General features: G+C 31.5%; 2 protein-coding genes and 1 long non-coding RNA gene across 9 annotated transcripts in view; 2 read left to right on the forward strand and 1 right to left on the reverse strand.

Moving 5' to 3' along the window:
* The window catches only part of LOC143045992 (transmembrane channel-like protein 7), a 40,339-nt gene extending 40,095 nt beyond the window's left edge, over positions 1-244 (forward strand). For all 4 annotated transcript variants that reach the window (XM_076218904.1, XM_076218905.1, XM_076218902.1 and 1 more), the window contains one exon: positions 127-244. In XM_076218904.1, the coding sequence (XP_076075019.1) occupies positions 127-229 (103 nt within the window). In that variant the 3' untranslated portion in view covers positions 230-244. The remainder of the gene's footprint in view (positions 1-126) is intronic.
* A 122-nt stretch (positions 245-366) lies between these two features.
* LOC143045994 (uncharacterized) lies at positions 367-8,732 on the forward strand. 4 transcript variants are annotated; one of them, XM_076218909.1, is made up of 3 exons: positions 367-814; positions 1,628-1,914; positions 6,289-6,391. In XM_076218909.1, the coding sequence occupies exons 1-2, from the start codon at positions 680-682 to the stop codon at positions 1,904-1,906; spliced, it is 414 nt and encodes a 137-aa protein (XP_076075024.1). In that variant the 5' UTR covers positions 367-679; the 3' UTR covers positions 1,907-1,914; positions 6,289-6,391. The 4 variants fall into 4 exon arrangements, with proteins under 4 accessions (XP_076075024.1, XP_076075023.1, XP_076075021.1 ...); XM_076218908.1 differs by lacking the exon at positions 6,289-6,391 and adding an exon at positions 4,983-5,008; XM_076218906.1 differs by lacking the exon at positions 1,628-1,914 and adding an exon at positions 4,222-4,245 and having other exon boundaries at positions 662-814; positions 6,289-8,732.
* A 4,329-nt stretch (positions 8,733-13,061) lies between these two features.
* On the reverse strand, positions 13,062-18,955 carry LOC143045995 (uncharacterized). The gene is made up of 2 exons (XR_012969052.1): positions 18,764-18,955; positions 13,062-13,184 (listed from the first exon to the last, which is right to left on the reverse strand). It is a non-coding gene; the product is annotated as an uncharacterized LOC143045995 (long non-coding RNA).
* Positions 18,956-24,095: the final 5,140 nt, after the last annotated feature.

A 24,095-nucleotide genomic window follows, 5' to 3' on the forward strand; every position in this document is an offset into this window, starting at 1 on the left:
TTTTTACAGCTTTCAAATAGAGATAAATACCACTGATAAAAATCAGTGTCTCGAGAGTGTTATCGTCCGATCAAGCCACATTTTCTGTGAATATATATAATCTTGATGTTTTTTTTCTTCCTGCAGTTTGACGATATATTACCTATATGTGAGAGGTAAAGCCCATAATGAAAGAGCAGAAGTGATGAAAGAACAACTTGTAATGGCAAGTATCTTCCTATTTACTTAAATCGAACAGTAGATATCGATCTAATTTTCTAACTAGATAAGTATTGTTTTAATGGTCAAGTTGCAAATGACCTTAAAAATAAACAAAAAAATCAAATTGCTTTTTTGTCTAGTGATTCAGACTTTTGACTATGTGTTCAATCAGGTACACCTTGCTTTTGAACTAAACAGACAATCTATCACTGGCATTGTAAGAATTTTTCTAACACTGCATTGACTTTATTCTAACAAACTTTCAAAGAAAATGAGCCTAATCTTTTCACAAGTCACTAAGTAATCAGTTTGAAGACATGATTTAAACTTAAATTGTATTATGAAAGGCGTTTCGAATATGTAGAGTAATACAACGGAATTATTGCTTTGGTATGAATTATTCTATCACTCTTCAATAAAGAAACATGCTGTGTGATTCATCTTTCTCCTTATTCTAATTAACAATCGTTTGTTTTACATGAAACAGGAAGGTAAAGATAAACAGTTTTTGCTTGCTAAAATGCATGATATAACTGGTGAACCAAAACAGAAACCAAAAAAACATCAGCCTCCACCTCCACCAACGGTTAATACAGTCAATGAAGCAGAAGATGTAAGTATTATGTAAATAAAGGCAACAGTAGTATACCGCTGTTCAAAAGTCATAAACTTCACTTTATGTCATTGTTTTCAGTTCTCAGTGACTTAAACTCTATTTAAATGAAATCAATAAACAAAAGTCATGTTCCCTTAAAATAGTAATTCAGGTCAGGGAAGCCAATAATGTGAACCAAACTTTCATATTGTTTATGTAATAATGTTAAATAACTGACTAACGGTTCTGGTTTCTGGTTGCTCGTTTCTTATCTAATGATCAAATTGAAAACAAAAAATAATGCTTCATTTCGCTTAATATCTATTGCTCTTAATACCAGCATGCATCTAACGTATGTGAACCAATTAAAGCATGATGCACAAATCGTCGATCTTCATTTTAAGAATAGTACTAGAACATAAATTTTCCTTCGATCTGCCTTTTACTGAACACTTCTAAGTGAACAATTAAAAGTCATAAGTCTAAGAGAAACAAACTTCACGATCATCTACAAAAGATAGCTTAAAATATTAAAGTCTGAATAACACGATCGGCACATAAAAATCCGTGGGTCTATTGTGAATGAAATGGCACAGCTTTTCTGGATCACAAAAGTGTCTAATTGCAAAAAAGTACGAATTAAGAACATCACTTTATATTGAGATATCATATATGTTCAATGGTAAGACATAAAAAAATATGTCCCGATGATTTATTTTTAACATTTAACATATATATCGTGTTTTATTAGACTTGCATGCACTGATATTGTTAACTCTTTAATATCCTAACCGACACTTTGACATAAACAAAATATCGAAATTTTATCAGATACATGCAAATAGTGTTGCCATGAATGACGATGAAGAGCAAAATAAGAATACTCTTAAACTTAATGACCTTTATCGCCATCATGTTAATTTGAACGATGAAAACGAGTGTGAACAAGTGGAAAATAATGCAAATCAACACATAAGTCCAAATAGATCTAGAAATGATCTCAGATCGGCCTCTAATGTGCACATTGGGGAACCAGTATCTAAGAGTGGAACATCTTCATCTGCTGAATCACAATTACCCAAATCAACAATCGATAACTTAGATTGGTAGTTAGAATGGTATGCAATCATGTTGTTGTCATGGTATTGTATTTGTATTGCATGTTTCTCCAAGTTCTTTTGCATGTTGAATATAAGTGTATCAAGAGTTTTTATTGTTGTCGTCGATGTTGTGTAATATTAAAAAATTCTGCTTGAGATATGTTTTGGCTGTTGTGGTAAGGGTTTATTTTCAAATATAGCTAGCGCTTCATGGGTAATGATTTAGTTTTTAATTTCATTCAATTTTACTCTGAAAGTAATGCATTATATCAGTGATTTTGAAAACGGGAAATAAGATTTTTTGTATTTTTATGCTTTTGTTTGGCCAACACAAATTTCTTTTGTGTTCCTGTTTCCTATTTGTAGTTTTTAGGTGTTGTTAATACTCTAGGAATCAAAGTAAAATGCGTAGTATAAAATTAGATCTCTTGATTTGCGTCAAAAATTTCAAGCAAACAGATCTGATTGGTCGAGGCCTTTCCAACGGATTTTTAAAGTTTGTTCTTTTGTTATCCTGGGAGAAGGTTTTTGGGTCTTTGCAAACATGTTTAACATATCGCTGCAGTTTGTTTTAACTGAGTTTTGCATTTTTGACGTTGATAAAGACCTTCCGTGAACTATAGCTGCTCACATCTACGTCATATGATATCTGTTGAATAGTTGTCAAAGTGACACATATTATTATTTTATAAGGAAATTACTTGTAGAGGTCATCTAACATGTGTGATCCATATGTCTAGATAGATTAGAAAAGATTTTGAACGATACTGTCGTACAAATGTAGACCTGCCTTCAATACCAACCCTTACCGAAAAATAATCCCTGCGGCAAACATTTGCCGCAAAAACTTGCCGCAACCATTTTACCATGCAAATGAAGTTAGCGGCAAGCTTGCTGCAAACATAGTTATGCAAAAAACATTTGCCGCAAGCTTGCGGCAATTGATTGTTGCAAACATGCAGGAACTACACATATACAATGTCATGTGTGTAGACACATTCAATTCATCTCTTTCAAATTACACGGCAACAATTTTAAAAGGTCAATTCCTGTCTTTAAACAAACAGTCATTGAAAGAATTCTTAAAAACTCATAAGATTTAAGGAAATACATACATGCATTTGAGTTTTGAAAAAGGGGCAGGAGTCATTCTCAAATGACATAATATATCTGTATTAAAAAATGAAAAAGGTATAATCTCAAATGTGTATTGAGTATAAAGCTAGGTAATAATTGCATTACAGAATTTAACTTAATCTTAATAAACATGATCATGATGGTGCAGTACATCAGTTACAAATTCAAACTTATAATAGCTTCAGTTTTTCAATCACACATACATGTATATATAGATGCTTACTTATAATTTAGTATAATGATAACATTAATTATTTTATTAAAACATGCAGTTCTATGAATAATTTGTACTTACAAAATTACATACTGATTATCCCATATTATTGAACCAAAATGCCTCCTTGATCTCTTATATGTGAAATGCATTTCCAAACACAACCTACATGACCTAGCCACAATTTCAAATTGTAAGCACCCAGGAAGTGACAACTAGGCATGCCCAGTCAATATTGTGTAATTCCTGCAATGTTCTGACAAACATATAGAATGGTCAAAGTTTTCTGCAATCTTTCGGCAAACATTTAGATTGGTCAAAGTTTTCTGCAATCTTGCGGCAAACATTCTTTGTTATTTTAAACTTTCTGGCAGCTAGCGGCAAACATCTGCAAACACGATTTTCTGTGTTCCTGCAAACTTTTTGTTTGCCGCAAGCTTGCAGCAAATCTGCTGCAGGTTTGCGGCAAACAATTCAGTTTCATAAGGGAACTTCAACCAAACGAAAGTGGTCAAAATTAATACATTGCTAAAGACAACTACTGAAGAGAGTCAGAAAAGAAAAGTAACATGTTACATAATATTGTTATTCACTTTTTTTATTGAGCTCTCCCCTCCACATTTTTATCACGATTATTTAAATCAAGATATATCTACTATAAAACTTTAGACAACATACGTAACTCAGATTTTATACAAACAAGAAAAAAAACGGTAGTTCAATTTAAAAAAAAAACTACTTGATATTATTTTTTGTAACACAACGTTTGTGATAAAAGAAAGAAAACTGAGAAAATATAATATGCAACTAAGAAAAACATAATGCCTGTCTGTAAAAAAATATTAATGTTCAGTTGTTTCAATACAGTACTCAGCTATAACTCAATTTCAATGTTAAACAGTAAATTGTACACGTTATATTTTATTTTTTTATTTTCCTATTGGTATTTTTACCTCACCCTTTCCTTTTTTTAGTATAATGAAGAATATTTAGCTAAGGTAGGGTAGCTCAAAACTTGACGTAGTGATAACAACCCTGCACTTCATTCTATAACCTTGCATGTCCTTTTTTATATCATTAATATCAAAATGAATTATAAACTCGTACAAATTACGTCACAAGAGTCAAGTTTAATTCTATCAGTTAGAGCCATTATCATTTGTTGTTCCAGTGAAAGCTTTGAAGTCTTCTTAAACTCGAATATGCGAATTAGACCCATATATCATTCTTATTCAGAAATCTGTCCTATGATTTTTCTTTGGTGTCATATTTCTTCTTTTGAACTATTGCTGAAAATCCTTTCAATTTTAGAAAAGTGTTAAAGCTTCGACCTACTATTCCAATGTCCCTGTAAAAATAACATTTTACAGACTTTTCGAAACTACATATGCAAGGGAGTGAAAGTTTGGAAGTTTATACATGATAAAATAAAAACTATGCAACCAGAGAAATTCAATTTTATTTTGGTCACATAAAACCATAAATCTTTCTGTTATGTTTCTGAAATCTTAAAGGAAACTTTAATATTATCCATTCATGTATGATTCAATGATATTCATACTTAGCAGAGAGGTTAGGAGAAAAGTATAAAATGAACAAAATACATATTGTGTCATTATTATTCATAAGCTATACGTAAGCGACTCTTTCTGGTATATACATACTAATTTATCTAAACGTAACTCGACTTCATAACTATAAATAGACTAGTCTTGACTTTATATTATATTGGTAGGTTGAAACGCTTTGGAGTTGATTGAGGTTTGTTTAACGCTTTTTTGTGTTGTGCATTGTTTAAAAATGTACGGCTTTGCTTTCTTGGTCTGTAAATGTTACCTAAATATTAAGTCACACACATGGCATGGTTGTCACTCTATATACTTTTCTTATTTTCACTTGGATCACAGTAAATAAGCATCTTGATAAAAAAAATAATAAGAAATAATTACTAATATTTTGCACATGTGGTAACACATTAATATAATATTTGACATTAAAGTACATGAATAAATTCATTAATTGAGATTTGTTTAAATTCATTTTATATTTACTTTTACGATTATTTCAACAAGAATGTTAACCATGAACTCACTTGCAGATATTTTTACGGTTATACTGCACGGACATTTCGTCCACGAGGGTATCACCAGCCAAGTAGTCAGCACTTTGGTGTTGACATGAATATCAATTATATGGTCATTTTTATAAATTTCCTGTTCACAAAAGTATGAATTTTTCGAAAAACTAAGGATTTTCTTATCCCAGGCATAGATATGGTGGCCGGTTACAAAGATTACCATAGCCTCAATGCTTTTCAATTTTGTACTTGTTTGGCTTTTTAACTATTTTGATATGAGCGTCACTGATGGGACTTATGTAGACGAAACGCGCGGCTGGCATATTAAATTATAAGCCTGGTTCCTTTGATAACTATTATACATAAATTGTCTTCCTTTTATACTATTACACATTTACTTTTATGAGTGGCTAGAGTTATGTATACACCACCCAAAGATATTTTTAGAATAGAATTATATTATTTTTTTAGATAGATATCCATTAAATGTGTATTTAAGGCAAGTGTTTGGCTATACCTATATATATATAGCAATAGATCCTTGCAATTTAAAAAAAATCATTCTATATTATAAAAATGGTTATGTTTTGCTTTTTAGTTTTATAATTGATTAATTATGTTTTGCTATTTCGTTTAATTCATATTCGAACTGTAATTATTTCTATGATTTATATTAAATATTTTTCAGGATAACTTTTATTTGAATGTATGTCTGATTCAAACAGCATTGATAACTTATTAACAGATGTTTTGGGCGACCTTACAATCAGTTATAATTTATGGTTAAAACTCTAAATGTGTTGTTCAAACCGTAACCAGAGGAAATTATTAGTGATCCTTCGGAGATTGATACAATCTTTTAATATAACTTGTTTTATTTATTGATTTATTTTTCAAAAAACAACTGAATTTGATTTTCAATTTAATGATTATATTGTTATATAATGTTATTTTCTTTTTTCAGACAAAACATTTTATACAGGATGATGTACCCCCTCCGCCAGCATATGAAGAAAAAATTACTGAAGAGAAACAACCAACTCCTCCACCTCCTGAGGTAGAGGATGATTGGGATGAGGCCCCTATTATATTAGCAGTCACCTCACCCCAAACACAATCAACGCCTAATCGTCCTAAATCTTCGTCTCCAGAACATTTTGAACTGCAGAAAAGAAAATCTAAAAAATCAAAGGTTACTCCTAGAGTTGAAAAGAATGAACAACCTACAAATATGCCTTTTGACTTTTAATAATTGACTTTTTGACAATGAAAAGCATGTCTGTGATACATTTATTTTGATGACCCGTCCTGATGTGTATATAAAGATATTTTATATATTTCCGTCCTCATTTCTCTGTATGTGCATTTTATAAAACAGATATATGAAAGACATGTGATGTTCTTCAATTGTTAAATGATTTTTATTGAATATTCTATAAATGTGATTTTTACTGCAGTCTATTGTAATTATGCCCCACCTACGATAGTAGAGGGGCATTATGTTTTCTGGTCTGTGTGTCCTCCCGTCTGTCCCGCTTCAAGTTCAAGTTTTTTGGTTTTTTGTTTAAAGCCAAATTAGACTTTTGACCCCAATTTCACGGTCCACTGAACATAGAAAATGAAAGTGCACGTTTCAGGTTAAACTTTTTGGTCAAGGTAGTTTTTGATGAAGTTGAAGTCAAATCAACTTGAAACTTAGTACACATGTTCCTTATGGTATGATCTTTCTAATTTTAATGTCAAATTAGATTTTTTTTACCCAATTTCACAGTCTATTGAACAAGGAAAATGATAGTCTTTTGGAAGCGAGTAGGGCTTCCGTGTACTTTGGACACATTCTTGTTTATTCTTGATTGATGTTTTTTTTATGATTCCTCATTCTTTTTTTTTTCATCAGTTCTCTTAATTCATACATCAAGTAATATGAAAGCGTTGTTGACATGATATATTCCTTTTTAGCATTAGCAAAATCTATTATTGATATTTTTCATTTAATATTACAATCCTACAAGTTCTGTGGATAGTATTTTAGTGCTTTGGATCAGCTACCACGAGGCATTCTTTTAAAAGTTCAGTTTTCAAGTCAATAAGATATACCAAAACGAAGGCTAGTTATTCAAGATTTTTTTTATATATATCCCAATCCCAGTTATCTTATAATGGATTCGGCCCTTTTGAACATACCATGTCGTCTATAACATTCATTTGATAAAATTATCCTTTTTTTCAGTACGTGAACGAGGCAAACCTTGTTATTTCCTTTCGATTTATCTATTTGATTAAACTACTAAGTGTTTTAAACTTAGTTTTGTAAGATCGGAGAATAATTCTTCTCCAATATAAAAACTATTTGTCACTTTTTATCATGTTTATGGTGTTCACAGTGGATGGTTTTTTTTCACTGGATCAGCATTAAACATTTATTAAGATCATCATATTTATTCTTTTACATAATGATAGTAATGTCCAAGAAAATAGTAGAGCTTTATATTTCTATATTTCTCAACAGAGTCTATACGGCAGCATGTCTGATGGTATCATTTTAAATAAGATCATTAAACATCACTTTAGAAAAGACAATCGTTGTGAAAAAATCATCTTTTTTAGGACTCGTATAAATTTAACTGATTGCAGTTTCAGTAAGTTAAAACAAGGGACTGTGAAATGAAGTAAATTAAGAGTAAGCTTACATCATGTTATATTAATTTTAGTTTATGATCTAAATGCATAAAATATGATTTTGAAATTAGATATATGCATATGTATTTCAAAAGTTAATGCTTTTTTGTGCAATTCGTGTTTTTAAATTACTTCAAAACATTTTTGTAATCATATGAAACTTTACATTTCTAGGTTATCATGACATCGGTTTAATTTCGTTCATCGACAAGAGAATTTCTTACTACTTCACTCGCAATATTTTTATAAGAATGTTATAACTTTTGAATTTTATATATTATGTGGGTATACAAATGTCTTGAGACACAGGTGAAGGTGTATTGTTATCATTATAAGATAACATTCAAATCAGAACAGAAAATCTAGTAACACATAATGCTTACGAATTCTGGTTATTAATCAATTTAATCAATGAAATTTACTCAATTTTAGCAAGATGAGATGTAAACTGATTTACTTAATTTGTCTTTGTCATTAATAACATTGCTTAAACGAAATATTTACAAGTAGAACGGTGTTAGATTTTCTGTTTTGACTTTATCTTTTTCTCTTTATACTGCTGATTCTTTTCTTGAGTGTGTTGTAGTATGACACTTAGTATCTTCACAGAGTAATAATTAATGAGCTGGTCTCATGAGATGCAAATATTTATATATTTTATGGTCATATATGACATTACTTTTGGTTACAATCTTAATATTGTTGACAATAAATTTATCTGTTCATTTAGATGTTGTTGTCTTTTCTGCAACGAATGTTTCAATAAAGTACCCTTTGTGGTCGTAGACAAGCATAAAAGGATATCAAAATTAATGTATATGCACCATATCATGACTTATTTTCGTTTTACGTCAAAAGGTATCGAAAACAGAAAGGCAATACATTAGCAAAAAGTCACATCAATACCATCTTAAGAAAACATACACAACTTGAAAGTAATCCTTTAATATAAACTGCTTTGAAAATAAAAAAATGATTTAGTGTATATCATGCCTGTATGAAATGAGTTTTGATAAGGGTTAGTGATACATAATTACATGTTAATTTTGACGCATCTAATGTTTTTTTTCATCAATGGTTCTCAAAACTCAATTTCAGTTCGAACATTATTAACTCTTAACATAAAAAAACATACATTCTGCTGCATATTTGCGCCTGTCCCAAGTCAGTAGCCTCTGGCCTTTGTTAATCTTGTAAGATTTTAATTTAAGTTTCTCGTGTCTAATTTGGAGTTTAGTATGACGTCCATTATCACTGAACTAGTATATATATATATATATATTCAGTGATAATGGACGTCATACTAAACTCCAAATTAGACACGAGAAACTTAAATTAAAATCTTACAAGATTAACAAATATATATATATATATATTTGTTATGGGGCAAACTGAAGTTTCTTGCTGCAGTTAAGACCCATTGGTGGCTTTCTGCTGTTGTTCTATGGTCGAGCTGTTGTCTTTTTGACACATTCCCCATTTCCATTCTCAATTTTACTAAAACCATCTGAAAACACATCGTATAGACACCCTCTAATTATGACAAATAACCGGGTCACGTCAAATTGTCATTCGTTGGAGTTGAATTTTTATTCTTACTATCTCTTGTTAAAAAAGTGAAGATAATTTTGAAATATGGACATTAATATAATAAAAAAAAACCGAATGATTTGAAAAATTATAACTTCCTTGTAGCTTATATTGAAAAATAAAGGGTAATGAAATATTTGCAGATTGGAAAATTTAGTATAGTTAGCATAGTGTGAAATGTACTAGTTCTTAAAAATTGATTTTTACTACATAAATGTTTTAAAATCTAAACACAAACCTAATTAAAATAGTTGGTTTTTAATACGAAGTCAGATCCGAGACAAGTCTCCAAAAACTACAAACAATCGTATACATTATTTAGAACTAATGGAATAAATAAGTAATGTGTTTAACCTCCTTTAAACTACGATAAAGCGTATAAAGGGGTTGGCATTAAATACCACAAAAGAATATCACAGTGCACGTTCTTTAAGAGGGGAGGTAAAGGGACATTAAAACTAATAAGTCATAAACAAAACTGAGAGTGCAATTGCCGAAAAAGAAAAATCCAAACAGACAAACAACAGTTAACAAATCTCATCATAAAAAATTAAAGACTGAACAAAACGAACCCCACAAAAGTCTTTAGGTATTCGCAGGTGATCCGAACAGGACAGCAGATCATGCTGCTTATGTGGCATCATTCGTGTTGCGTGTTAATGTATTGAGTAGATAGTGTTTTTCATTCAACAAGTTTTAACTTAATCAGCACACCAACACAAAAGAAAAATAACAAAAATACTGAACTCCAAGGAAAATTTAAAAGGGAAAGTCCCTAATCAAATGACAAAATCAAATGATAAAACACATCAAATAAATGGTAAACAACTGTCATATTCCTGACTTGGTACAGTCATTCTAAAATGGTGAATTGAACCTGGTTTTATAGCGCTAAACTTCTCACTTGTATGACAGTCGCACCAAGTTCCATTTTATTTATAAAGAAGCGTAAAAAAACCCAGACATAATAGGTGAAATTGTCAAAATAGGGATACATCCATCAATACCGTGTCACAATCTCAATCAGAACAAAACAAACAAATATATAACATAGAAGCTCAATAAGAAAATATATAAATAAACAACCACGTCTATTACTATCTAACGACTAAGCAACACAAACACCACCAAAAATTGGTGTTTATTTCAGTTGCTCCGGAAGAGTAAGCAGATCCTGCTCTACATTTGGCACCTGTCGTATTGCTCATGCTATTACACATCCGGTAAATATTCTAATTTGGTAGATGACATTCATGAAAAGGGAGTGGGATTATAGTTATGACAAAAGGAACAAATCCGATATCATCTGTGAAACCGATATTTCATAACGGTCAACCAGCTCGTAATGGCATCCGTTAAATTTACGAAGGGATGATATTAATTTTACCATTTGGAACTCTTGGTTTAATATCTTAATTATGAGAAGCAACCCTCTATCAAGGAAATCATGATAGGAAGTGCAACCCCTGGAATATCGTTTTAATTGGGATATATATAAAATTGAGAATGGAAATGGGGAATGTGTCAAAGAAACAACAACCCGCCCAAATAAAAAACAACAGCAGAGGGTCACCAACAGGTCTTCAATGTAGCGAGAAATTACCGCACCGGAGGCGTCCTTCAGCTGGCCCCTAAACAAATATATACTAGTCCAGTGATAATGAACGCCATACTAATTTCCAAATTGTACACAAGAAACTAAAATTAAAATAATACAAGACTAACAAAGGCCAGAGGCTCCTGACTTGGGACAGGCGCAAAAATGCGGCGGGGTTAAACATGTTTGTGAGATCTCAACCCTCCCCCTATACCTCTAACCAATGTAGTAAAGTAAACGCATAACAATACGCACATTAAAATTCAGTTCAAGAGAAATCCGAGTCTGATGTCAGAAGATGTAACCAAAGAAAATAAACAAAATGACAATAATACATAAATAACAACAGACTACTAGCAGTTAACTGACATGCCAGCTCCAGACTTCAACTAAACTGACTGAAAGATTATGATTTCATCATATGAACATCAGGCACAATCCTTCCCGTTAGGGGTTTAGTATCATACCATCATAACATATATGAGAAGAACATAACCCGTGTCATGCCAACAACTGTTTTTAGAATAAATGTGTTTAGTTCCGATGCAAAGACCTTATCAGTGACTCAATATTAACGCCAAAATATGCAATCTTTAATGACTTGACAACAGTATCGTAATTATATCCCTTCTTAATAAGTCTATTCAAAGGTTTTGTAAGTTTCTGAGGTGAATACTGACACCTTTGTGCTTTATAAAGAATATTACCATAAAAAATTGGATGTGAAATACCTGAACGTATTAGAAGTCTGCATGTTGAGCTATATTTACGAATGATGTCTTTATACCGATGATAAAATTTAGTAAATGTTTTGACTAGTTTGTGATATCGAAAACCCTGGTGTAATAATTTTTCAGTAATACATAAATACTGTTTATGCAGGCGCTACTGGAGTGTTAAAATGGAATGCTTGCAATTGGGAAACTGAAATCTCTTTTGTCGAAAAGTTTTGTTTTCAATCGAACATCATTGTCAATTTCTATATGTAAGTCAAAATATGAGACAGACGCAACTGTTCCCATGTTACTTGCAAAAGACATCGTAACGTAACATGAGAAATATTCCCCACAGTAAATAAAACAGATCATGGCTGTCAACCAGATCATTTTTAATCATGTCATTAAGTCTGAAGATGGTGTTTTAAGACTGCTTGTTGATTGTAACATCACTACTCGCCTACCTAGCTCTCACATGGTTTCTAAAGAAAGCATGTGCAAAGATTTGGTTTAAGCATGGAACTTCAGAAGAGCCAAACTACTGTGTTAAGAAAGAAAGGAGAAAAAAAAAACTGTAACCGACTAAAACTGTATAAACAAAATATGTAATAGTATATGTGCCAACGGTCATCCTTCTGATACAACGTTACATTGAAGGAATTCATAAATGCAGTTGAGTTATAGTCATCCACTAGCTTCTTCTGTTTATTCGTATTTATAAAACCCTGACTTTCAAATGGTTAGGATTGAGCGTTACCAATGACAGAAGATCGAAGAAAAAGTTTGTGGCGCAAGGTATCATATACTTTTTTTGTATATACAGTGAAACCTGTTCTAAGAGTCCACTTATGGGAGAACAAACAAGTGGTCTCTTAAGACAGGTGGTCTTTAAATACAAGTTCAAACTATAAGAAATGTACTACAGAGGGATCTAAAATTAATGGTCTTATAATACAGGTTTTGCTTAATACAAGTGGCTCGTTTGACTGTAGTTTTATATGAATGAATGATTTTGCAAATTATTTTATATTGTACATTTTTTATTCCAAATAAATTGAAAGTAAGTAAACACAGAGAGTCATCCAAAAACAAAAAGAGCACGAACAAAACTTATCATCAGAAAGCTACCAATTTTAAATGAAAATTGCTGAGGTATACACTTTGGATTATGTAATGTTGAAAAAAAATTATAATTGTAATAGTAGTTATAAATTTGAACAATAGTCGTAAGAGCTAGAAGGAAAAGTTTTAACTTATTCTTCAAAGTAAATCAATAGCCTGGGCCATCTACAAACACCTAACACATACCACACCAAATCAAAGGGAACAAATGTAATGTTAGGAGCTTCAAATTGTTTGAGAGTTGGTAAATTTGAGGACAATCTAATCAATGCCTCTATAAATGGTGCCACTCTAGAAAAAATAGATCAGTGTTTGGGTGCGGCTTTTGAAAATCATCGTGTGAAAAGCAATGGCTCAAATGTAGGCAAGGTCATCATAAGCTTAGGTACTAATGACTTGAGTAAAAACAAGCACGACAGCGATCAGGTGAATGTGTACGCAACACAGGCTATTGTCAAAGTTAAACAAGCATTTCCGAATGCAGATATTGGTGTGTGTGGTATTATTCCGAGAAAAGGTAACAGTAACCACATTCACACAGTAAATGAAACAGCTACACATGTTAATAAATTCTTGGAAAAATTGTGTCTCAAAGATGAAGTGCTGACCTATATTGATGTAGACAATATCTTCATAAAAAATGGTAACGTGGTTAAGGCGTTTTACGAAAAAACAGATGCTAGTGGAGTTCACATCACAATTGAAGGAGCCCAAACAATTCGTGTCAAACTTCGTGAATTTCTTCACCCTAAGATGTCACCAATGCAGAACACTCCTCGTCCTTGTGACACCAAGCGCAAACTGAGTGACATATCGCTGACGCCAATGTCTGCAGAGAAAGACAGTAAACAAAGTAAATCAGGTTCCCCAGATGATTATGAGTAATAATACACAAACCGAAATTTGCTATTTGCTTCTTTTTATGTAAAACAATAAAAACAAATCAATCCAAAATGTTATATGTACATATGTTTTATTCTATTGATTTGCAGCTTTTGAATTATTATTTTAGATTATTTTTCTATCTATTGTACTTCAAACTGTATCGATGTATCTGTATTGTTATTATTTTAGGTGGACAATTTGAAATGTGTTCACCAAATGTGTATTGTTATAATTGGTTAACATGGTCAATGACTCGTAAAATTGCAAGTAAACTTAAAACGGTGGCTTTGACCGTGAACTTTCAATTAAATCAACGAGGCATAGCGGTGTTAAAATGTAAATCAAATCGTGAACTTAAAAAAAAAACTACTAAAGAATGTCGATCCAAATCATAACTTTGAATGTAAACGGCTTACGTGATAAAAAGAAACGTAATTTAGTTTTCAATTGGTTAGCCAACAAAAAATATGATTTAATTTGTCTACAAGAAACACATTGCACAGTGAATGATATAGCCCAATGGCAAAATGAATGGAAGTTAAATGGGGGCAATAAAAGTGTTTGGAATTGCGGAACCAGTGATTCTCGTGGTGTCTCTATTTTACAAACAAAAAATTGTCCTGGCGAAATTGTTTTTGATAATAGTAACCCGCAAAACGGTCGAATATTAAAATGTAGCATCAAAACGGAAAGTGCGATTTATCATATTTCAAATATATATGCCAACAATAGTGGCGTCGAGAGGAAACGGCTTTTTGAATCATTTCATAATTTTTTTGGTAATTTTACAGACGATAGTGTAGACCATTACAATATTTTGGTAGGGGATTTTAACTGTACTCTTGACAAAACAATTGATAGAAATCCCTCTCATAATCGTGATGACATTGGTACAAAGGAATTACTGTTTTTATTGTCACAATATGATCTAACAGATATTTGGAGGGACAGATATCCAAAAGATAAACGGTATACGTTTCAGAGAGGAAATTCAAAGTCTAGAATAGACTTTATCTTTTGTGATAAAAGTCTGTCAAATAAAGTTTACAATGTTGGTATCGCGCATTGTCCTTTTAGCGATCATGATCTTGTGTCATTCAAATTAAAACTTGATGAAATACAAAGAGGTCCGGGTATATGGATAATGAATATAAATACTATAAAAAGTGCAGAATTTAATAATGCATTTAAAATTTGGTGGGAAACCTGGAAAATTGAAAAAAGTAGGTTCGAAAAAATTCAAGATTGGTGGGATGTAACAAAATCACAAATAAAAAAGTTAACAATGGAAGTAAGTAAAATATTAAACAAAAATTCTCAAAAAAGTTATATTATCAACCTTGAAAAGAAATTAGAAAAGCTCAAATTAAATAGTACTACTTCTGGGGGGATTGAAAATAAGATATCAGAAATAGAATTACTAATTAAAAATTACTATGAGAACAAATCCGAGGCGTCTAAAATAAGGGCGCGTGTAAAATGGGCGGAAGAAGGGGAAAAATCGTCGAGCTACTTTTTCAATATCGAAAAGCAAAACGGAAAAAATAAATTATGGAGTCGAATTAAAACAGATAATGGACATTTTAAATACAATATAGACGAAATACTAAATGAACAAGTTAAATTCTACTCAAATTTATTTAGCTCCGAGGGATGGAATTTGGAAAGTGCTAAAGATTTAACAAGTCACATCGAAAATAAACTAAACGATGACGACAAAAAATTACTTGACCGTGATATTACAGCGGAGGAAATAATGAAAGTTCTAAAAATTATAAAAACAAATAAATCCCCAGGGGAGGACGGGATCATATCTGAATTTTATGTATTATTTTGGAATATCATACAAGAAGAATTTTGTACGTTATTGCAAGAAATATTTAATGACAAAACATTGTCGGACTCGCAATATAAAGGAGTTTTAACATTATTATTTAAGGGCGGGGAACGGGAAAATATACGAAACTGGCGCCCTCTTACTCTACTGAATTGCGATTATAAAATTATAGCTAAAATACTAGCAGAAAGATTAAAAATAGTCCTTCCTAAGCTTATACATCCCGACCAAAAAGGGTTTGTAAAAGGCAGACATATAACGGAAGCGAATAGAATGATACAGGATATCATAAAATATATTGATGATGAAGATGAAGAGGGTATAATTGTTTTTTTAGACCAACAAAAGGCCTTTGATAGGATGGAATGGGGATGGCTAGATTTCGTTATGAAGGAATTCAATTTTGGGGATAATTTTCGTGGTTGGGTTCAAATGCTATTAAAAAGTGCAAAGACGTGTATTAAAACAAATGGCTACGTCTCAAAATATTTTTCAATTTCTAGATCAGCCAGGCAGGGGTGTCCTATAGCCCCCTTTTTATATATATTACAGGCAGAGCCCTTGGCCTGTGCAATAAGGGCAGAAAAGGAAATTCAAGGCATTATATTGCCCGGGGAAGAAAATGGGGAGCGAATAGAAACCAAATTAAATATGTTTGCAGACGACACGCAATTATTTAATAAAAATGAAAGTTCTGTCAAAAAATCTTTTGAAATATTAGACAAATATGAAAAGGCATCGGGTTCTAAAATTAATTACGAAAAGACTAAGGGAATAAATATTGGCGCAAATAAACGCAGACGACCTACTTTTAAAAAGATAAGTTGGACAACAGATAACATAAAAACACTAGGTATTCACCATGGTTATAACATTGACAATGACAAAATTTGGAAATTAATATTAGAAAAAGTACAAAATTGTGTACACGTCTGGAAAAGTCGAAAATTGACTTACTCTGGAAAAGTCCTTATTATTAAAAATTTAATTATATCAGTGTGTGGATATGAGTTAGAAATAAGAGGTATACCCGAAAAATACAAAAAAGAATTGAATAAGATAATATGGAATTTTATTTGGGATGGGAAAGTGAATCAAGTAGACCGGAAGGTTTGTTGTTTAGATGTTAAAAAGGGGGGCATGGGGATGGTAAATTTAGATAGTTGGATAGAAAGTAAATATATCAAATCTTTATATTCGATATTACATAAGCCATTATCTAGTTGGAATGCAATAGGTAAATTTTGGTTAAAAAAATGTGATAAGAAATTTGAGGATGAACTTTTTCTGTGTAAATGTTCTGACCTTTCAGGTCTTGAGATAAAAAACCTACCATATTATTACAAAAGCGCTTTACAATCGTGGTCAAAATTGACAAAGATCACACAGGGTATATTTAACGAAATGGAAGTAAAGAAACAGCGATTATTTGGAAACTCAAATATTTTATTTCAGGGCAAATCTTTATTTTATTCTTCCTTTTCAAAAAGTCATATCAAAACTATTGGTGATATATGGGACGATAATACCAAAGATTTTAAATCGTGCAATGAAATATATAGACAATTAATAGATAAACGTAATTGTATTTCGGAATATTCACGAATTAAAAGTTCCATACCACAAACATTCATGCAGATTTTAAAAAATAACGATGATCAACCTGCTTTAAAAAGCAACAAAATAAAAATGTCTGAAAACCTTGAATTTTTAAATCCAGACAATAAAATTATTAAAATCAAGGATTTGACATTAAAATATGTTCAATTAAACATTAACATAACTGAGACCCCTAAGTGTCAAACAAAATGGGAAAATTTGTATAGGGAGTATATAAATTGGGAAAAAATTTGGCTAAATCTAAGTAAAATGGATATTAATAGAAAAGTTAAAGAATTTCAATGGAAATGTATACACAGGATTATATATACTGAAAACAGACTGAAAATAATGCACATGTCAAATGGAAAATGTCACTTATGTGATGAAATTAATAATATTGAAACTCTTGAGCATTTATTTTATCAATGTATCAATGTTAAACCATTAATAGAAACGGTTGTTAGAAATTTACAACTTTGTAACCTTATAAGCGACGAGGTTCTCGTTGAAAAAGATATTTTATTAGGAACTTGTACAGAGAATTCGAATAATTCCATTGTTAATGCAATAATACTTTATTTCAAATGGGCTATTTGGAAAATACGTAATAAATGCAAATTCGATAAAATTAAACTGAATGTACAGTCTATACAGGCTTTGCTAAAACTGCACATGAAAAACGAATTAAAATTTCTTCTGCTACGCTCGGATATAAAGTATATATGCAAAACGAAAATTAAACTCTTTATCGAAAATTTTTAGGAAGATGTACTTAGTTCTACTGCTCTAAACGAAAGGTGTGTTCGATTCCATATATATATATATACTTATCTTATTGTATCTTGTGTATAAAGTAGTGAACAATATGTTATTATAACAGAAAGAAAAAACAATATTTTGTATTGCAATTATTATTTAAATCTATGTCTGTGCATATTAGTTACATTAGTAAATTACCATATATATTATGCTTCGTAATACATTTGTACTCACCACATGTGCTTTATCCTTTTTTTATAATCCATAAATATATATTAAAGAATACTTTCAAATTCTGTTCAATCACATCAAAATTCTTCAAGTCAAACAATAACTTATTTTCGCAATCAAATTTTAAAGTTTTTCCAGTTTAAATCAACACATGTTTGTTCAGTGAACCGGATATACGATAGTGATTTTATACAGTGATGCTTATCAGGTGTGAAAATCAATTGTATTGGTTATTTAAATATAATTATGTATGTAAAACTATTGTATAAACTCATTTGATATTTTCCCTGGTCAAGTGAGGCTGTTAAAATACAGGGGCCCCTAAGTATGCGACCTGGGCTACTTAGGTATTTATATAGCAGGAAATGATTGAATAAAATATTTGTTATCGTTAAAAAAAAAAAAAAAAAAAAAAAATAGCCTGGGCCTATCGACAGGAGGTTGTCAGGCTTTACAATCAAGACAACAACATTGTGAGTTTCCAACGCACCTTGCGTCACTTCCGCTGCATCCGTTCCTGGTACATAAGCCAAAACATGTTGGACGACTAAATCCACAATCGTTTTGTGGGAAACACTTACGAGGAGCAGTACGTTTATCAGCATCAGACTTTGGCATATCTTTAAAAAATATATATATTATGCTGTAAAATGATAATGCAATAATAACACCTATCATCTTAACTTATAAACAAAATAATAAAAAAAGAAATCACAAAAATACTGAACTCCAAGGAAAATTCAAAAAATCAAAAATCAAAAGCTCAAACACTTCAAACGAATAGATATCAATTCAATGACCAGTCCCTGATGGTATCATCGACCAGTTAGGTAGTATTTCAGTACTGACATGATTTATAACAAACCTTTCTAAAATTGACCGTTAATACATTTTGTATAAGTAATTAAGGTTTCAACTCCATTAGGCAAAGTTGACCTAAGATGGATTTATTGTTCTTCTTCGTTTGTTGTTTTGGTTTTGGTTTTTTGGGTTTTTTTTCTGTGGCGCGGGGGTGGGGGGGTGCTTTTTGTTTATATCTCTTATAACCTTTTACGCTTCCAAACAATTATTGTTTGAAAGTTAAAACTTGACATGGAAAGTATTGTAATAATTGTAATACATCTTTTTTTGTAAGTTTATTTCGTTATATATACACAGTGTAGATACTATTCTGTACGATATCCGGAAGTCGCGATTTTCGAAGCGAGAACTTTTTTGATCACATTTTAAATTTGATGGGTATACTGATTAAACGGTAAGTTGATCATCTGTACATTGCTTAATAATTAATTCAGCCGACATCGATATTCTCAAATGGTTTAGAATTAAATTCCGCACATTCATTATTCGTATCTTTACCTTAATCAAGATATTTTCAAGTGCATCACTAAGAAAAATCAGTCGGCGAACCTAAAAACAATCTTTTTACCCTCTTAGTGTACAAATTAACGTAAAAACCTGACTTAATTAACTAAATAAAATATATTTCAAGTGGTGGTAAAAGTTTCAACCAGATCTTTGAAGCCAGAAATAAGAAAATTACACTTGTTTGAATTTCTCGCTGTACGATCAGTCTCGCTTGTATATTTTGAAACTGTATGATCAGTCTTTATGTCACTGTATTCTAGTGATGATTTCAAAGTTATTTACGATACATTAGAAGGTGGCATTTTTCTAAAAAACACAAATATATTTCAATACATTCACATCCTGAAAACTTATGAAACATGTTTTAGCTTGATGGGGTGTACTCGACTTACTACATTAAGTATAAGGATGTTTAAATGTTGCTAAAATAAGAGGAAGGTTTGATGTATACTAGTATATAAGTTTCAGAAATGTCCTCCGTTATACTTAAAATTGTACAAACACACAGATTTAGTTGTTATATAAAAATGCATGTATTTACACACATTCGAGGCCGTACTTTAGCCTTTAATTGATCACAGTTCCTGCGCTTGGTTTAAGATGTAGAGCTGTCTCTTTGACACTCAATTGTACACCACTTTGTCAAGCGGGGGTTATAGTGATAAAGAAGTCCGTCTTTCCGTTCGTCCGTTGGACCAGTACAATATGTTTCGCCGGTTTTGTAAGCGCATCTCACCATAAACCACTTAATATACATTGGGGGTTCCGGCCATTTTTAGATGGAGAGGGGGTCCAATCTAGGAGAAAAGGGGATCCCAAATATATGTTCCCATACAAATGCATTGATAGTTAAAAAAGGGTTTCAAACTGCCGGATCCCCTTTGTTTTTTAATCCGTCACTGATACAACTATTAATTAATCTTATTCGGTTTCCTTATCATAAATGATAATGACTGTATTGTGCACCGTCTACTTCGAATTTTAGTAAAAATCTTTGATGGGGTTACTTTATATAAGATACGGACTTAAACATTGCATTATGTGGGAGCACCCATCGGGTATTCCCATCACCTCGTAAACCAATCATTAAAGTTTTCTGAAATTGCTCCATTTTTACTCGATTAATGCTTTATGGACCTTCTATTTCTGTAAACTTACCAAAATTATATCACATGAATTATCCCCCTACGCAAAGCTGTCTTTACCCATTTTTTTGTTATTTTAAAAGAGACAAGCTTGATTTATGTTATATCATCAATTGGTCAACGCATGGCCGTAACTAGCCTCTTCAAATAGTGAGGCAATATATATATAAAAATGTTTGGCGAGGGGACTAGGGGCCGCTCAAGGTCCCCAGAAGCTCTGAGAAAAATAACGCAAAATCTTGCATTCTGAGCGTTTCCCGGACTCTTTCTGACATTGAAACGCAATTAATTTTTAGCTTTTTTTCGACAATATTATGGTCTGAAAGCAAAACATAGATTTATTGTAATTTAAGACTTGAAGGCTTTATGTGGACAACATTAAAATACTGATATGTAGGACAAAGCAAAATTCGTAATTCTCATAATCATTAATACCGGATTTATATTTTATTTTTATAACTATATTGAAATATAGGGACAGTGCAGTATTACATTATTGCTTTTTTTCAAATTATTTGATACCGGAAAATTGGTGACCTTACTTTAATTTAAACCATGTCAGCTATCTAGTTTTATCAACCAAAAGAAGCCAGTTGTGAATTCTTTGATATCAAATTCAATTCTCCATACATATTGTTACTTTTTAGGCATTTGATTTTAAATAAGACTGATGGAACAAAAATACAATTATTTTGCCGTCTAAAAAATGCATCAGAAATATATTTGTATTGTCTGATGAAAGTAATTACACGTTATAGTTCCCTGGATAGTTCATAATATCACATATACACGTATATACCTTCAAATTGCTTTTGTTTTTTCTTCAAAATCACGACTGGTCATACAGTCAAAAAATCTGAAATCGCTTCTAGAATACAGTCAGTTCTAGACTGATCGTACAGTAATTTATTTTGGGATCCTCAAGGAAAACATATTTTTTATGGGAAATACGAATATTCTACTTAAATACGAAAAGAATATTGAAACAGTATATATTTAACTGTAAACTGATGCAAATATTTGCAATAAAAGATTATTTGCTTTGTCCTACGAGAGCAAACTTGTCCATCGATTTCACTTTTTTCTACCAAGTTGATGTGATGCACACGTATATTTTATATTCTAATGCATCTTTTTGTTACAGTTACTCATATTTATGATGCTATATATACATTGAAGATGTTCAGAGCACTTTGTAGATATAGGAGTAAACAAATGATGAGAAAAGTTAACGTAGGCAAAACCGTCCTGTTAGCCAGTTGGAAATCATCGCTTCGAAAATCGCGACTTCCGGATAGCGTACAGAATAGTATCTACACTGTGATATATATTCGAACAAAAGAACGAGATTCATGAAGAGCGATCAGAAGGTAATCTATAGACCTCGACTGAATGTTGAATGATTAAGAGCATACAAACCGAAAGGGCTTAACTAACACAATTAAAACCAAAAAAGAAAAGATATTAATTTTTTTAAGATGAAGTTTTGGTTAAGAAAAGTTATCAAAGGTACCAGGATTATCATTTAATACGCCAGACGCGCGATTCGTCGACTCATTAGTGACGCTCAGATTAAAATAGATATAAAGCCGACAAGTACATGTTAGTTTTAGTTAAGGTTATCCTGACACAGAAACCTAAAGACAAGACAAAATCTCCCTTTTGAGTTCATGCAATTCCTTTATTTTTTGTTTTAGTGTAACTTGTATCTTACCTGATTTATGAGATTGGAAAATACTAGGTAAATAAACTCATCATAGATACCAGGGCTAAATTTTGTTTATACGCCATACGCGCGTTTCGTCTACAAAAGACTCATCAGTGACGCTCGAATCCAAAAAAGTTAAAAAGGCCAAATAAAGTACAAAGTTGAAGAGCATTGAGAACCAAAATTCATAAAAGTTTTGCCAAATACAGCTAAGGTAATCTATGCCTTGGGTAAAAAAGCCGTAGTATTTCAAAAATTTCAAAATTTTGTAAACAGTTAATTTATAAATATAACTATATCAATGACAATTCGTGTCAGCACAAAAAGTGCGGACTACTGGGCTTGTGATACCCTCGGTGGAAAAAATCTCCACCAGCAGTGGCATTGACCCAGTGGTTGTAAAAAATTCATCATAGATACCAGGACTAAATTTTGTTTATACGCCATACGCGCGTTTCGTTTACAAAAGACTCATCAGTGACGCTCGAATCCAAAAAAGTTAAAAAGGCCAAATAAAGTACGAAGTTGAAGAGCATTGAGAACCAAAATTCCTAAAAGTTTTGCCAAACACAGCTAAGGTAATCTATGCCTGGGGTAGAAAATACTGTTGCTATTTTGAAAAAGTTTTAAAACTCTTTCTTCTAAATATCAATAAAATATTGTGGATGTTATTTGATCCCTTGTAAACTGAAAGGTTCTACAATTATGATATGGAAAATACTTACAAACAAGACAAAATGCAAGAAGAAAAACAAATGTGAACGACCTCATTTTCCTCAAATGTTGATATCAAGTAATCTGTAAAAAAAAATTACAAAAGACAATATATCTGGACAATATACAATATAACAAAACGTATAGTATGTGAAGTCTTACGTAAAGTTTTAAAATTTGTTCAGGAATTAAACGTAGCGAACGATTAAGACCTTCGATATTGCTATTACAACACACATATGTGTAATTCGGCGTATGCTGAACACAAACTATGAAATATAATAATAGTCAACTAATCGATACAGACCGTGCCAAAGCTTTGTGTAACTTTTCACGTTTTCATGGCTATCACACTTAAATACTCTTTCCAAAATTAAAACAAATAATTCAATCAAACAAATAACAAATGAATGTGATTGAACCAGCAGCCTGGTACAAAAAAAAGTAAAATCACAAACATTCCGAGAAAAAGTCAAAACGTAAAGTCTCTAATCAAATAGTGCCTAAAGCTATTACTTTGACATTGTTCGCAATGATCTCATTTTAAAATAACAGACAATCAAAACTATTTTACAAAAAACAAAAAAAAATGACACACTTCTCTAAGTTGTGTTTGAGCTTTTGATTTTGCCATTTTAAAGATAACTTTTCGTTTTGAAATTCACTTGCAGTTCAGTAATTTTGTTATTAATCTTTTTATAGCTTAACTGCCCGTCTTCTATTGAGGACCGTTCTCTTCTCATTATAGTTATTTTTGTGTTGCTAAACATTTTGGAAATTCATACGTCGTTGTTCTGTTGATTTAGTGATCACAGCCA

Source organism: Mytilus galloprovincialis, chromosome 9, assembly GCF_965363235.1.
Source record: "Mytilus galloprovincialis chromosome 9, xbMytGall1.hap1.1, whole genome shotgun sequence".
Classification (NCBI taxonomy): Eukaryota; Metazoa; Mollusca; class Bivalvia; order Mytilida; family Mytilidae; genus Mytilus; species Mytilus galloprovincialis.